The sequence below is a fragment of the Zosterops lateralis genome, assembly GCF_965231275.1.
Source record: "Zosterops lateralis genome assembly, chromosome: 3".
NCBI lineage: Eukaryota > Metazoa > Chordata > Aves > Passeriformes > Zosteropidae > Zosterops > Zosterops lateralis.
The window spans coordinates 41,716,441-41,732,425 of record NC_139764.1 but is presented as its reverse complement, the minus strand read 5'-3'; the positions used below and the strand labels follow the sequence as shown (position 1 = coordinate 41,732,425).

Genomic DNA, 15,985 nt, shown 5'->3' with positions numbered 1-15,985 from the left:
AAGAATGTACAGACTCTGGTAAGGACTATGATGGGGGTGGCAAAAAGGTGGGGAGGATAAGTTAAAGATGGTGCTTTCCTCAGTTATATAGTAGAACTCTAGGAGGCATGCTTGTTTTCAGGTCCAATCTTAAGTAAGATTTATCAGTTTAAATACCACTTAGAGTAATGCATACCCATCTGTACTCGTGTATCGCTTGTTTTGAAAAAGTACTTTGCTTTTTCTGCTTAAATCAGATGGAAGCCTGTAGAGTGCAGTAGGTTGGGCACTTGCAGGTTGTTTGGTGTGAAGTCATTTCACTGAATTCTTAACTAGCATCCTATTTTGATAATGGAGCTTGTGTATTTGTCCTGATAATGGAGCTTGTGTATTTGACCTGTCTAAGTAATTTAACTAATTACTAATTTGGAATGCAGTAGTTTCTCACTACTGTTGATTGTTTTCCCCAGGAAGTACTTAAAACTTTTTATCTTTGTTTCTCAGGCCTGATGCGCTCTCGTGTCAGAGGGGCAGATGCAGCACAAGCCAAAGTGTTGACCTTCCTGGATAGTCACTGTGAGTGCAATGAACACTGGCTGGAACCGCTTTTGGAAAGAGTAGCTGAGGTTAGTAAAGAGTTGTAAAGTAATTTCCTGAAGAAGCAGCTTTCAAATTTTAAAGCCATCTGGTTTATACTAGATTAATTTTATTCATTATCCTAAGGAAGCTTTTTCCCTGATACAAGATGATGGAGATGATTGGAGTGTTCTGTGATTAAAACATATTTTTGTTCATTTAATCTGTGAACATGGGAACATAAAATCTGAATATTTATTATTATCTTTGCAAGTAATTCAAATATATGCTTCCTTGGTTCTTGAGGGACTGCCTCAGTAAGCTGAAAATACTTAGAGCAAAGTATGATTCTCCTCCACCAATATCATCTTGGTGTGATTCAGTTTACCTGAATCTTTATGCCTCATTAAGATTCAGTGTGATAATAGGAGAGAGGATGACTTGTGAAACCAAAATTCTCATGGAAACTAGCAGGAACTAGAGGCTCTCAGCATCTATGAAAATGATGCTTAGTCTGTGTTCTGGAAAAGCAATTGAGAGGCTTGAGAGTGGAACTGTACTCTTTTCTCCAGGGGTTGGTTATACTTGTAACTTGCTCTGGAAGAACTCAATTGAAGTGGAAATTGAATGAAGTGTGATTCCAAAAAAGTGCTGAGGAACACTCAAAACAACAGGGTTTTTATTTTTCTTAATTGCATTCCCTTTCTGGAAAGCTAGTCTTCCAGGAAAGGTTTGGTTCCAAAATGTTTCAGATAAAAATGGTTTTGCTAAGCTGCTCTGGTTAATGCCCAGTTCTTCACTTACCCACCTTATGCTTTCCTTTGCATTCCCCCAAAAACAGAAAGGGGGAGAGAGAAGAACGTAAACCCCATATACCCAGTATGCCAATGAAGAAGCTATCAACTGATGACTGATTTCCTTTATTCTGTTTCGTTCAGTGATGCTTTTAGAGTCATAAAATCATATAGGTTGGAAATTACATTTAAGATCATTGAGTCCAACTGTTGCCCAAGCACCTGCCAATCCCATTATTAAACCATGTCTCTTAAGTGCCACAGCTACACCTCTCTTAAATACCTCCAGGGATGGTGACCCCTCCACTTCCCTGGGCAGTCTGTTCCAATGCTTGACCACTCTTTCAGTGAAGAATTTTTTCCTAGTACCCAATAAAACCCCCCTGATGTAACTTGAGGCTATTTTCTCTTTCCTATGCTTATTATTTGTAAAAAGAGACTAATCCCCACCTTGCTACAACTTTCTGTGAAGTAGTTGTACAGAGTCATCAGCTCTCCCTTGAGCCTGCTTTCTCCAGGCTAAACACCCTCAGCTCTTCCTCAAAAGGCTCCAGACCCTTCATGGCTCCCTGTTACTCTTCTCTGGACACACTCCAGCACCTCAGTATCTTGGAGTGAGGAGCCCAGGACTGGACACAAGATTCAGGTTGTGGTCCCAGTGGTGCCAAATACAAAGAAATGATCACTGCCCTGCCCCTGGTGGCCACACTGTTGCTGGTCGAGGCCAGGATGCCATTGACCTTCTTGGCCACCTGGGCACACGCTGGGTCATGTTCAGCTCCTGTCAATCAGCATTCCCAAACCTGGAGCATCGCATGAAATTGTGACCCTAGTGCAGAACCTGGCACTTTGCCTTGTTGAACCAGAAATACTACAAGTTGCCCAAGACACATCAGCAGTTGAAATCCTTCTGCAGTAGAAATAATCAGCTCAAACGTGGACAATGTTTACCTAGAGTCTACAAAGCCCTTGAGCATGAGTACCATAGCACTTCCTCCTGTTTTTGTACCCATCTAAAGTATTGCTGTCTCAGAAGAGTTGAGAGAATTTCTCTGTAATTATTAACTAGAAAAATAAACTTGAGGGCATGAAATATATCTCTGAAAGAAGTGGAGATTGCTTGCAGCTAAAGCACTAATGAATTCTAGGACATGGGAACTGTTTTCAGGCCTTTTGTATAAACTGTTTGAAGTATCGATTTATTCAAGAAATAAGAAAAGTGGTAGTTTTGGTCAGAAAAACCCTGCATTTGGTAAGACAGTTGCTCAATCGTTTTCCTGTTTCTCTTTTGTTTGACTTTTTGCAGGGCATACTCATTTATCTTTCTGAAACTGATATGGAATTTGAAAAAGTGTTACCTTTTCATTGTAACAGAATGTAAAACCTCTTATTAAATTGCTGGCAATTTTGTGAAGATCCAGCATTGTATGGAGTGTATTAGGTTAGAGAAGCTGGTGCATATTTTGCTTTTTGCAGCAGCTACTTTTTAGTAGCATGTGAATTATTAGATCCTTCAAAACTTGCTCCTTCCAATTGTCACCACAATACACACTAATTGTGTGCTACTGAATAGTTTTCAGCTGTATGAATATATTTTTCTATTTTTAAAAGCTTGATGTACTGTTAAATAAATAATGAATATAGAATTCCATTTAACTATCATCTGCAAAGATTCCCAGCCAACAGGTATGGGTATTGAAAAAGCAGCTTTTAAGCTTTCTGGTTGTTCAAATAATTAAGGCCAGGTTATTGTTTCTATATTGTATATGATAGCTCTTTGTTATTTTAAATGGATCAATTCTCCTGACATGGCAGACAGACAGTATGTTAGTTGATGCTAATTATGTTAGTTGATGTTAATTGGCAGCATTTTTTTATGGTTTTAGTGACAAGAAGCTGAATAGACCTGAACTCTTTTCTGCTCTGGCCTCTGGTAACTATTTCCAGGTCAGGGCTCCTGTTCATTAATACTGTGTTTTCTGATATGCTGCTACATCTATTATATGTCTGGTGAAAAGTGTGTTTTGTTCTTCTTTTTTTTTTTTTACTTTTTTTTCCAGAATTGCCCACTTGGCACTTATTTCTGTTGGAGTTTTGGGAGATTAGTTATGTGTGTTACAGTCTAAGAATTTACAGATTCCAAGAAACATTCTCAGTCAAGTCAGTTCTGCATTAGTCTATCTGATGTGCTATAACAACTTCAGAAAGCTGTGCCTCTGACACCTGAGATATCAAGTTTTCCTCCTGAGCTGAAACATGATCCATCCTGCAGTTTTCTTCTATAAGATGGTTTCCTGGTTAGAATATCTTCCTTTTTTCAGGAACCATGTTTGCTTAGCATTTCTGGAGGGGTCTGACTCTGCTAGGGATTTTTCTACAGCAGTTTGAGCAAGAGCTTAATGCAGAAGCAACATAGACACAAGATGACTGCTTTAGAGTTCAGAATGTGTACAGATACTGGTGTAACCTGGAGCTGATGTGTCGTCTTTGCTCCTTCCTGGAGAGTGGTTTTTGCCTTGATTCTTAAGGCTACCTTTTATGCCTTCTAGATTTGTGTGTGTGTGTGATTAAATGAGGAGACAGTGGAGGTTAACTCTTTGATTCCTCAAAAATGTCAGCATAATTGTAAGTATTCACAGTCCTGAAAAGATCTATAACTGTTAGCGATTTCATGGGCACTTGTCTACTTGGCTTTTTCCATTTCAACTTTCTAAACGCTTTGACATTCTGTTCTTAGAACTCGGCAGTTGTATGAGAAAAATAAGTTGAAAGGTTCTGGTGCAGAACTGAACTAATCTGTTTTCATAGCATAGCAGTAAATCCTCAATCACGTTTAGGAAGGTATTTTTAAACAAAGAAGATCATAAAAGGAGGAAATAACTAAGATTAAGAAGTGAGATGAGGTTTGCTTTTTCATGTCTGTCTCAGGATTTTTGACTTTGAGTGAGTCAACTTTTAACTGACACAATGCTAAAAGGACAATTTATTTTCCCTTAAGAGTGTTGTGAAGCTTAATCTTTGAAGTGTCTTGAGACTTTTTAGAAGGAGGAAGCAGTGCATGCAGAATCACGAGGATAATTTCTCATGGTTTATGAGAACAATATATAAAGTCTAACCCTCTAGAGTATTCATGATTTCCTTATAAATTCTCAAGATGAAATAGTTTACTACAAATTTTCAGGTGCTAGAGACTTGCAGTGTTCACAGGCTATTTCTTTTCATTATCTTCACCAAGAAGTACATGGCTTTGCAGTTGTGCCTTCCATTAAAAGGCAAAAGCTTTTCTACATTAAATTATCCTAAAGCAAGGTACTTATTTTATCCATGGTGTGATTAAAGGGAGCTGCTTTTTAGCCTTTTAAATGAGTGAACTCTGTAATTCGGAGACCCACAAGCTCTTTCTTGGCAGTCTCTGCATTAACAACTTTCTAATGCTTGCTCTGCAAAGCATCACCTTAAGAATGTACAAAGCTTTTTTCTGCTTTGCTACTGCGGAAATCTGGTAATTTCAAGTTGCAGAAGGATAGCACATTTCCAGGCAAAGAGTGTGGGGGTTATACATTGGACTGAATGCACATGGCCTGGGTATTTGGCTGTCAGAGAAACAACTGGGAGTTGCTTAAATATGTTAGGTATAGCAAGTGGTGTTTGTCTGTGTCACACTGATATCGATAGAAATAATCACACCAGCAGTAAAAGCCTGAGGAAATCACAGATGTATGGAGACAACATGCTGAAGCCTAAATGAAGCTCTGTCTAATGTGACACCTGATAACTTGGGCAGCTTTTACCGTCAGGTTCAACTTGGCCAAGTAGAACCATTTGAAAAAAACACATTTTCAAAAATGCTTTTAGAGAGGGACATAGATGTATAAGCTGTCTCAATTTCAGCTAAAGGATACATGAGAAAGAAAGAAAGGCTATTTTCATTTTTGTATTTTATGCTCATAGATATACTGTGAATAACTGGACAGGCTTGATATCTTGTCTCATTAGTCATTATATAAGGGAGTTACCTAAAGTAAGGGCATGGGTACATCTAAAGCATTTCAGTGATGTAGGAAGGTTACACACATACACAGAGGACTTTGCAGTGAAGGTGCAGTAAATTGTAATTGCCTCCCAAGTACAACACAGGTAGCGACACTGTGCCTTGCTTGGCATTGCAAACATGGGCTTGGGGCTGCCCCTAGCAGAAACTGGAGCTAAAGATGTGATTGATGGGGGAATATGGCATGTTGGCCTTCTTTTGTTTGTATTTCTAGTTTGCTTTAGATCAATTAATTAAATTAATTAATTCTTAGTAGCAGACCAGATTAGATGTTATATTAAACATCTCTCATAAAAGCAGATTTTTGGCTTGAGTGACATAGCTGCAGTGATAGTAAATGGAATATAAAAAGCAATGTGTCTTCAGCTTTTCGCTTAGTCTTCAGCTTGAATTCTCTTGGGTTTGCTTGAATTCTTCTTTTGGATGACACAGAAATTCATGACCTTTTGCTCACTCAGGTAGGATGGCCTAGTAAATGCCATTTATGTAATTAGGGCTTATTAGAAATCAGCAGAGATTGAATAGTTAAGGTTCAATAAAAGAAAATGGGTGTTAAAGGTTGTTCTTGGATCAAGCAAAGCATTTGTCTAAGTTGCTTTTAAGTCTCTTCTTATGAGCTCAAGCTATTCTCATACTAATTTGGTTCCAATCTGTTCTGTATAATACTGATTAGCAAGGGGAATACATTGCTTGAACCACTGATTAGAATATATGTAGTGTTGTTTCAAGACATACTCATAAAATAAATTCCTAAAATGGAGATATTTAGGTTGTATTTTTTTAACCATGAGAACAGTTTCTCTATAATAGGAGTTACCAAAATATCTCCTGTTTGTTCAAAACACTTTTTTTTATATTCACAGATTTGTGATATGCTGTTTTGAAGTTATCTTTTCTCTGAATGATGTGAAATTGTACAGATTAAAACTTGTGTTTTGAATTCAAGCAATAAGTCATGGAGACAAACTAGCTTAACCATGATACTACATTTCTAACATTAGATGATTCTTATTTTAGAACGTTGAGGTCTTGTGATTCTTCTGGATGATGCACGTGGAGTTGTTGGAAAGATTTTTGTTCTTAAAGTATTTTGGCAAAAACATCAGCTAGAATAATTAACATTGCTCAGAGTAGTATACGAGACCATGGTTGGAGAGAAGACTGTGGTTATCTGTACCACTGGAATCTTGGCTGCTAGAGATTAATAGCATTTATGAGTTTGAAGTGCTTTTTAAGTTCTTTTTCCTATCTGAGTATCTGTTACTGAAGTGTGATTCTTCTACGGTGAAATGGATTGGCATTAACCTAAGACTTTTCTGATTGCAGAAAGGCCAAAGTGTCCCTTAAAGGTTGATATAATAAGACTGTAGTCCACTGCATGGCTTGAGACTTGCTGTGGAAAATATGAATTGCCTGGATGCTTTTCTTTGCAATGGGTTTAAAAGTAAGAATGGAAGGGCTGTTTGCTTGACTGCCTTTAGAACCACAAGTTTGCTGACTTCTTCAAGAGCCAGTCAGAAGAGGGGGATTACTAAAAGTAGCCTAGAATAGAAAGAGGATTTCCAGTCATATCCTATGGTTTCTGCTCTCTGAAGCAGTGCTGTTCACAGCATGGGCTCATGAGAGCTGTAAGTGGAAGTAATGGGAGAGCTGGGGAGACATGCTAATGAAATCCTACTGAACTGTTCAACATCACATCCTGCCTGAATCTTTATATATTGATTTCATTATTTCAATATTACTTTCTAACATTTATTTTAGGACAAGACCAGAGTTGTGTCTCCTATTATTGATGTAATTAATATGGACAACTTCCAGTACGTGGGGGCGTCAGCTGATTTAAAAGGCGGTATGTACCTGTACTGGAATACAGACTTTAAAAAAACCCATCAAGAATCAAAGCTCATAATCACTGCAGTTGTGGAATGGGCAATTAACATACTGTTCTTCCCTTTCATAGATGTAGTTTCAAGTTCTATAGGTCACTTGCTTCTTGGCTTGGATTTTAATTGGCCTTATCATTCTCTGCTTTAAAAGTTCATCTTTATTATACTAATTCTTATAAGTTTATGCTGTCTTTTACCAATATGCAAGACTTGCTCCAAGGTTTGTAGGGTTGTGTAAATGTGTCAGAAAAAGCTATTAGCCAATGCTTATGGTTCTCTTTTTAGATAACACAGGCTTTAATTGCTCACTAGTTTAGAAGCCCATCAACAATGCAGTGTCTATGAGGTTTTTTTCAAGATGCTGGTTTGCTTAAAAAATTAAACTCTTCTGAATAAGCAGAAGGCTTTGGAATGTTTTTAAAAAAATGTTTGTTAGCTATGATCTGTAATTGTGAAAACGTTCACATGTGACCATGAAAATCTGTAGTGTTTATACCTTTGCCATTAAAAAAATCCCCTGTTAAATTGAGAAACTACAATTTCAATATGTCTAGATAGTGTAAAGTATTGACAGCAAATAGCAAAAAGACTTTTGGAGCCCTAAATAAGAATAAAAAAAAATATTCTTCTTTCTCAAAGAGGGAGAGGGCAACTACATGCTAAACTCCTACTTATTACAGATTTTTAAAACTTCTTTCAGTGCTAACAAGAATCTAATATTTAAAATAGCTGTTCTCTACCCCCTTACTCCCCTTTTTAAACTATTATTTGTAAATAATTGTTCCCACAACCCTGGAAACCAAACTGTCTGCATAAAAGGTTTAAGATGAAGTACGATATAAAAATTAGAGTGCTGTTCTCACAGTGTCCCGTCTTTTTCTGAATGGACTTTGAGTGAGGAAGGAAAAAAGTTTCCAATCTATTCTTACAGGTTCTAGTCTCTAACTGGTCACCTAGGTTGTTGCAGTAAGCTAAAATAAAAGCAATATTTGCATAATGTTGAATATGCTGCAAGTTCACCACTGATCTGGAGGTGACAGGTTCTATATCCTTTTAATTAATGTTTTGAAATGACACCTACGGTGCATATATTCACAGTGTGCTAATGTGTAGTTCTGTGCTATTGTGTTCCAGCATTATTAAACATTAAGACCTTTACCCAATCTATTCATTAAATATTAACTACAGAAATCCCTATACCGTTATGTGGCTTTTATTGTTGTCTACAGGAGGAGGAATTCTTTCTTTGAAACCTTAGATTGGTCGCTGCTGGGTTCATGCTAAATTCTTCCCCAGTGAAGTGGGAGAGGATTGAGAGATTGTTTCACTTGCTACTGCCCTTCATGCTTTATCTTTGAATCTACGTTTTCCAATGCATTCATTTATCTATTACTTTTTAGTACTCATTTTTTCCTTTTTTACCCAATAAGAGATTGGGTTTTTCATTTTTTTTTAAGGTGCATGAAGCCTACGTACTTCTGATTGAGGAGTGAGAAACTGTCTTTTTTTAATGTTAACAGAAATCTTGCACGTACTAGTGTGCCAAGCTATTTGAGGGGCAATTGAAAGATAAATAATATAATCCTTGTCAGTTCCCAAAAGACAGATTGCCATGTTAGAGGCACTACTGCATTTGCCACCACAGGACACTTTCACTGGGGCCAAGTCTAAACATGAAAACCGAACTATGCTTTCAACCTTAGGTACAATGTCTGTGTGGCTGAAGCATGGAGAGTTGAAACAGCTGGGGCAGCATTTGTGCCTGGTCTGTCTTGAAAGGACTTAATCACCCAAGATAAGCAACCTAGCAAATGGTACACACTTTTTTTCTAAGTGGACACATCTGCAGTAGTTCTGAAATCTGGCCAAAACTAAATCCATGCACTTCATGTTACAGGGGTGTTGTTTGTGCTTGGTTGTTTGTTCTTGTTTGTTTGTTTTTGTTCTGGTTGTGGTTTTTTTTCAAGGGGGGTTTCTAAGTGTTGATGCCACCTTGAGGAACACTATAATTACTGGAACAAGCTGCTGTTAACGGAGAGCTAATAATTTAGACTATGCATGTGATGCAGTTTACACTGGATAGAGTTTCATACTGGATATACCCTGTATTTAAAAATACTCCTTTTACAGAATTACTGATACTATCTCATTGAGTGCAGATTTTTCCCAGAGTCTGTGAAAATGGAGACGGAAAGCCAGTTTTGAATGGGTAGACTTTATTCGCTTGTTCAGTTTGCGAGAGTGCTGTGTTCCAAAAGAGACCCCTTGTGTTCACTGGAGTACACAGTAACTGTCTCTCGTGCTGCTGCAGCTGCTGCTGCTGGAGAACAGTGAGTTTTTCAACTTCTCCCAGATGCAAGTAATTTTGCTGGCTATCTAGGATGAAATGCAGCTTTTTTAACTGCATGGAAATATTGGAACTCATTTTACCCTTCATGCTGGAGGCTTTTCAGTACTGTGGGCTGTAGCCATTTTTCAGTTTTGCTACTTGGAGTTTTGGAGTAGTTTGACAGTCTTTCACTTTTACAGTGCAATGTTTCATGAAATACTCAAACATGGAGAGAAGGAGCTGCCATGCATGCTGTAAAGACTATTCAGGGTAATTTCTGTATTGTGTGTGATAAGTATCTCGTGAGTTAAAATGAAAATTGCGTTTTTAACTTCCTACATCAGTCATTGCTATGCACCTTTATGGATGCAGACAGGCAGTTTTTAGGGCTGTAACTGTTGTCTGTTTACATGAGATTTTTTCTCCACTTCCTCACAAAGTAATTTTTTATCTTTATACTGGAGAATGAAAACTATTGACATCTGTGCACCAGAAGTCTGGAAATCATTCATTACATGACTTCATAGGATCTAAATGTGTTTGGCAGCAGGCAGAGTGTACAAGACTGATTTGGTAGGTGTACTGGGAGGGGGCTATGGGTCTTGTGCAGTTTTTTAATAGATGCTCATAATTATGGGCAAACCCAGAACAAAAACTGTTATGAAAGTGTTTCCTATAGGAGGTTTGTCCTATGCAAGCTCTGTATCATTGCCTAAAAGAGATAATTTAATGGCTCTAATGTAGAAAGCTGCCATAAGTGACCTATTAGTCTTGTCTGTTATAGTGGTCTTTGTGCTTCTGTGCTTAACTGATGACCGGCCCAGACCAGTTGTTACTGTGTGTTCACACTTACATGTGTATGCATAAGGAAAGTAAGATTTTGGTGACCTAGCATTTGCCTCAGGTTTAAACAACAATGCACTTAAAAACACAATGGGAAAGTATGAAGTTAAATGAATATTGAGAAGATTAAGTGGAACCTGTGTAACTTGTTGTGGCCTTCACAATAGAGCGCTCTTGCTGCTAGAGTACCTCCAAGAGTACTGCATAAAGCCTGTGTAAATGTAAATATGAGATCACTGCTAAAGAGTGGAAATGCAGTTATTCAGTAAAGATTGTTGGGAGCATTTGTAATGGCTGGAAGATCACCATATGATCTTTTCTATTTGATGTAAGGATGCCACTTGGGTTTCCTACTTTGTGAAACAGATGAAGACAAGAGATCTGAAGTTATTTGGTGGCTGAGATTTACTCTTTTTTCTTTACTTTTAATCTGGATTCCTTATTTGTTTTCTAACCAGAATTTTGCAGAAGTTTGAATTTTTAATTTTAATTATAGCTCCTGATGTTTTTAGTGAACATTGTTACTACAAGTTGAATGATAACCACAGTAATTTTAATTTAATTTAATCCTACGTTTTTTCTTGAAGGTTTTGACTGGAACCTTGTATTCAAGTGGGATTACATGACACCAGAGCAAAGAAGAGCACGACAGGGAAATCCAGTTGCTCCCATAAAGTATGTCTGTAGCACCATTTGTCATATAGATTGTAGTTGGCAACTAAGCAAAGTTAGAAATCATCTTCTCTGAGTCTGAAAGAATACCTTTACTATATCTTACATCAATATTGAAATTTCGTTCATGTATATGCAGCATTATGAGACTCTCAGAAATAAATGGCATTTAAAAATGGTTTAAAACACATTAGTGAATTATTTACCCTTAAGAAAAAGTAGATGATACTGTTTAAAGTTGATGTGTTTTGAGGGCTGAAAATACAGCATCAGTTTTAATGTTTTATTGCTGGCACAAATTGCCACCCTTTAAATAAGCGACTTGTGAGCCAAATGGAGATATGGAAACTGCCTCAGAAGGTGGTCATGGCCACAGAAATATGCCATAGAAATGTGTGGAAACAACATTTAAAGTGATAGATGCAAAAGAATTTGCATTCAAAAACATTGCCAGTTTTTTCAAGGATGTATTAGTCATGATGTGCAAGTAATAGTTACACCCATGTTCATGGTTCTGCAAGTATTTAATTTAATTTTTCTTGTTTGTTTAGGACACCCATGATAGCTGGTGGATTATTTGTGATGGACAAATCCTATTTTGAAGAACTGGGGAAGTATGACATGATGATGGATGTTTGGGGTGGAGAAAATCTAGGTATGTGTATTATTTACCTTCTGATCAGCCTTGAAAGAAAGCAGTTTCATAATTTTCTTTCCTGTCAAGGAGTCAATGGTTTTCCTGATTTTGTGCAAAGAGGATTAAAACCAGCATTTAAACTTCATACACATATTGGCAAAATCCAAAATGTTTATTTCAGTGAAAGAATTATAACAAATTAAAAATTATATGGTAAACATGAGGGAATAAAAATACTAGCTCATTAAGCAGTGACTTTTGTTGTAATGGAAGTTGGTTGATAAAAAAATAGCAGGCTCTAGATAGGCAATTAAATATAATAATGTTTAAATGCTGACAGTTGAAGGCATATTTTTAAGATGTTGCTTAATTTAATAATTGAAAGTTGAATACAGGAGAATGAATTTAATGTTATTACATACACCTTAATAAATCAATTAACTTAGCTGACTGAAGAATTATCTGTTTCTTAACTTGGCCAGTAGAATGCTGCCTGGCATCTAAACTTAGTGAATTTTGTAGTTTTATACAAAAAAAAACTTCTCTAGCCCTATGGTTCAGAAGCCATTTTTTCTGTAAGTCTGTATTTTCAGATGTTGACATGAATGAGATTTAGGCAAGAGGGAGGAGGGGCTGAGAGAACTTGTGTTTTAGCAATTCTCCTTTGACTTGGTGGTTAAATCTGGCATTAGTGGGTTTTTTGGCTATTTGCATTAGTCTTATACAAAGGTTTTCTCCAGTTAAGACCAGTATACCTGTGACAAAACAAAAAATATTTGAATGGAACAGAATTCTACACCTCCTGAAGAATTCCAGTTTGTCATTAGTTTAGTTTTTTGGGAGAATGCATCTCAGGCATTCCAAGTAGTGTGTTTTAGGAACACTTCTAAGCATAGAAGCTTCTCTACAGCACATGCTAGCTGCAAAATCCTGAAATACCTTGAACTTGCAAAAACCCATGAGTATTTTGAGTTACTGAAATCTGCATATGCATTAAGCATATGCTTGGCCTACAAGGAGATGTCTGCTGTATGGAGACATGGTAACCAAACGTTTGACGCTGCTGTACTGAGAAGTTGGAAGTGGTGTCCCTGCAGTCCTGTCTGACCATCCTGTGCAGTACTCAAAGAAACTCCATGGATATTTTGAGCAGCTACCTTCCATGTTTTGTTGTCTTGCTATTTTGGCTGTATATTGCTAAATTGTATTAATGTAAACATAGTAATTTTTCATTTTTTAAATGTCTTGGAAAGTCACTGGATAAATTTAATGCAACAATACTCTTATTCACTCTGAAAACCACTTTTGCCACTCGAGCACTTAAATATTTGATTAGTTACAAGTGTGTTCTTGAGCAACTGAATTTTTTCTCAACACTTAGCAACTACTTTTATGCTTTGATAATTGAGGCCTTGATAGCAGGAAAGGGCACAAGGAACAGCTCCTCTCTCAAGGATGCCAAGAGATGTTATGTTGCTCCTGCTGCATTCAGTTCCTCCCCCTCCATGGGAAGAAGATGGAGACTTAGGGGTGCCTGAAAAGCCAGCAGAAGGCAGCTAATGGTTTCTTCCTAGCTGTCAGACTAATTGAAGACGAGTAAAAATCATATGGCATATGATTTAATTGGCAATAGATGACACATGCACCAGATAACTGGAAATCTGTGATGTGCAGTTTAAAATTGAATGTGCACACTTGTCAGGCCTCTTTACTCTCAAGCATAGCTCTACATTAGGGGCTTGGTGTTACATGCAAATAACTTGCTAAATGGACTAGCAAAATAATTCTGCACATCATAGTCATTTATAAAAGCTAGCTTTTTTCCTTCAAGCATGTACAGAGCAGCTATTATATGAGGTTTTGTTCACATGTCAGTATCAATTTGACAAATTTTAAGATGAGCCTGCAGTATTTTCTCTAAATTGCCCAAATTACCATGAAGATAGGTACATTCAGACTGTTGCTAAATGTAACTTATAATGCGTGTGTGTGCTGTACAAAAAGTGAATCAAGGTCTGTTCAGTCTCTTCTCCAACTCAGAAACTCCAATTCTCAGTATGTTTATGATGCTTTTTGATAAGCTTAGGAGAATCATAGTATACCAGAGAACTGGGGGGACCATGAGAAGGTTTGGGTCTAATTTGAAAACCTAGGCTTTTCTTACTAGTTTTCCTAAAATCAGTGAATGAGTAAGACATTCCTTATCTCCTATATTGATGACACACTGTAATGAAAAGAACAAATCTGTTAGAGACATACTTGATTTCATAAAGAATTTTTGATATGCTGCTTGTGCTTTTTCATTTAAAAAATATGTCCATTGACCTTGCTCTGGTAGTAACATTTCTTTTCCTTCTGTTTGAGGAATGAGATGTCTTAAGGGAGTTTGTGAGGTTGTTTTGAGTTTTAGTTGCTGTACATAGTTTTTTCTTTTCCATTGCAGGTTTTAGAAGCCATGTTGCTGCAAATAAGAATTACTTTGCTTCTCCCTATATTCTAGTCCTTTGCTCTCTTTCCCACTGAACTATTTTACATAATGTTCACTTTTTTTGAGATTCTTCACAATCTAAGGTGCTGGAAGGTGTACAAAAATAAAAAAATAGTTTTGTCTGTCATCTCATGTGAATTCAACTGGATAAATTACTGTCAAAGACAATGTTGTCATTCATGTTTTTGGAGTGTCGTCTATCTATAGCTTGAGCTATGTTGACTGTCTAGGATTCATGAATATGGCAATCAGGAAGAAATGCAGTTAATTTGCACTGTCAACAGTTGAAATCACAGCATCTTTTTTTCTTTACTTTTAAAATTTTTAAAATTTTCCCTGGACATGCAATTAAGACAAAATATTTTCTAACTTCTGGTTGTGAGGTTTTATGTTTGTTCTGGTTTCTTCAAATTTAGTTTTTGAAGTATTATTACTATTACTATTATTACTTCTGTGTATCTGGAGGAGGGATTCTGAAGGAAAAAGTCATGCCACTTAGTTTGTCATAAAAGATAGACAGTGAGTTTAATTTAGAGCTGCTTTTTTTTTTTTTTTTCTTTTTTTAAACCTATGGCAAGACACTGGTTATGAAGAGGCTTGAAATTAAGGCTATCTAGTAGCAGCTATTGGACTAAAGGAGGACTCACCAAAATTGAAACAGTGCTGCTGGAAGCACCCTTCTTACTCCATTGAATTGGAATTAATGTAGAAAAGTTCTCTCTTTAGGTGGCTTCTGCTACCAGAGGTCAAAGTTGAGAAAAGTCTAAAAAAATCTAAAGTTTCTAGACCTTCTGGCCATCAGTGGCTGGCTCAGATCATTAGTTTGGCTTAGAAGTGTACTGTCCATAGCCTTCAATTTTCAGAAGTTATGTTTTCATTTGGTCTGTCTTCAAGTAAATATTGACTTGATTGACTTCTTCCACTGTTTGGGAGTGTTGTTTATCTTCTGTAATAAGTTAACAGCTCAAATCTATTGATTATTTTAGTTTGCCTTGATTTCACTGTGTTATTCCATCTTTATAGTGATGCTGACAACACTTCAGCTAAAAAAAATATTATAAACTAGGTGATTAATTCATTTGTTAAATGTACCTACTATTGTGTGTCATTCAGGTAAAGCATATAACTCACTGGCAAACTGCAGCAGGGTTTATGGATTTGAGCAACACTCGTAACTTCAGATAAGAGAAGATACACACTTTGCTTCCAAGATAGTATGTTTATTTCTGCTGAGCTTGCAGAATCATAAATGCATAGATATATGCCTTTGTTTATCCTAGAATTTATTAAAAAAACTCTTGCTTGATCTTTTCAGCAACAATCACTAAAAGCCTTCTCTGTAAACATAATACAAAATAACAGTATTTTCTGATGTTGGTCTTTTACTCCTGTTTTTATTTCAGAGATCTCATTCAGAGTTTGGCAATGTGGTGGGAGCCTAGAAATCATCCCTTGCAGCAGAGTGGGTCATGTATTCCGCAAACAGCATCCTTACACGTTTCCCGGTGGGAGTGGTACTGTGTTTGCAAGGTAAGTGCTGAATAGCAATGGTTTGGATTTCCTCAGATGATCAGCAGGTGGCAGTAATTTCATTTCAGGGATCTTGTCCTTAGAAATATTTGCAGTATTATCTATCATAGTGAAATATTAATTAAAAAGACTAATGACTTTGAGTCAGCTATGTAGATTGAGAGAAGAACCTGAGAGCTGAAAGAGGGAAACTTCTGGTG

At 36.9% G+C, this 15,985-nt stretch overlaps 1 protein-coding gene across 1 annotated transcript in view; it reads left to right on the top strand.

Annotated features, from left to right (window-relative positions):
* Positions 1-15,985, top strand: part of GALNT2 (polypeptide N-acetylgalactosaminyltransferase 2) — an 88,820-nt gene that overhangs the window by 59,434 nt on the left and 13,401 nt on the right. Inside the window, exons 7-11 of the mRNA XM_083857133.1 lie at positions 484-605; positions 7,162-7,249; positions 11,046-11,133; positions 11,682-11,785; positions 15,659-15,785. Of these exons, the coding sequence (XP_083713259.1) occupies positions 484-605; positions 7,162-7,249; positions 11,046-11,133; positions 11,682-11,785; positions 15,659-15,785 (529 nt within the window). The remainder of the gene's footprint in view (positions 1-483; positions 606-7,161; positions 7,250-11,045; positions 11,134-11,681; positions 11,786-15,658; positions 15,786-15,985) is intronic.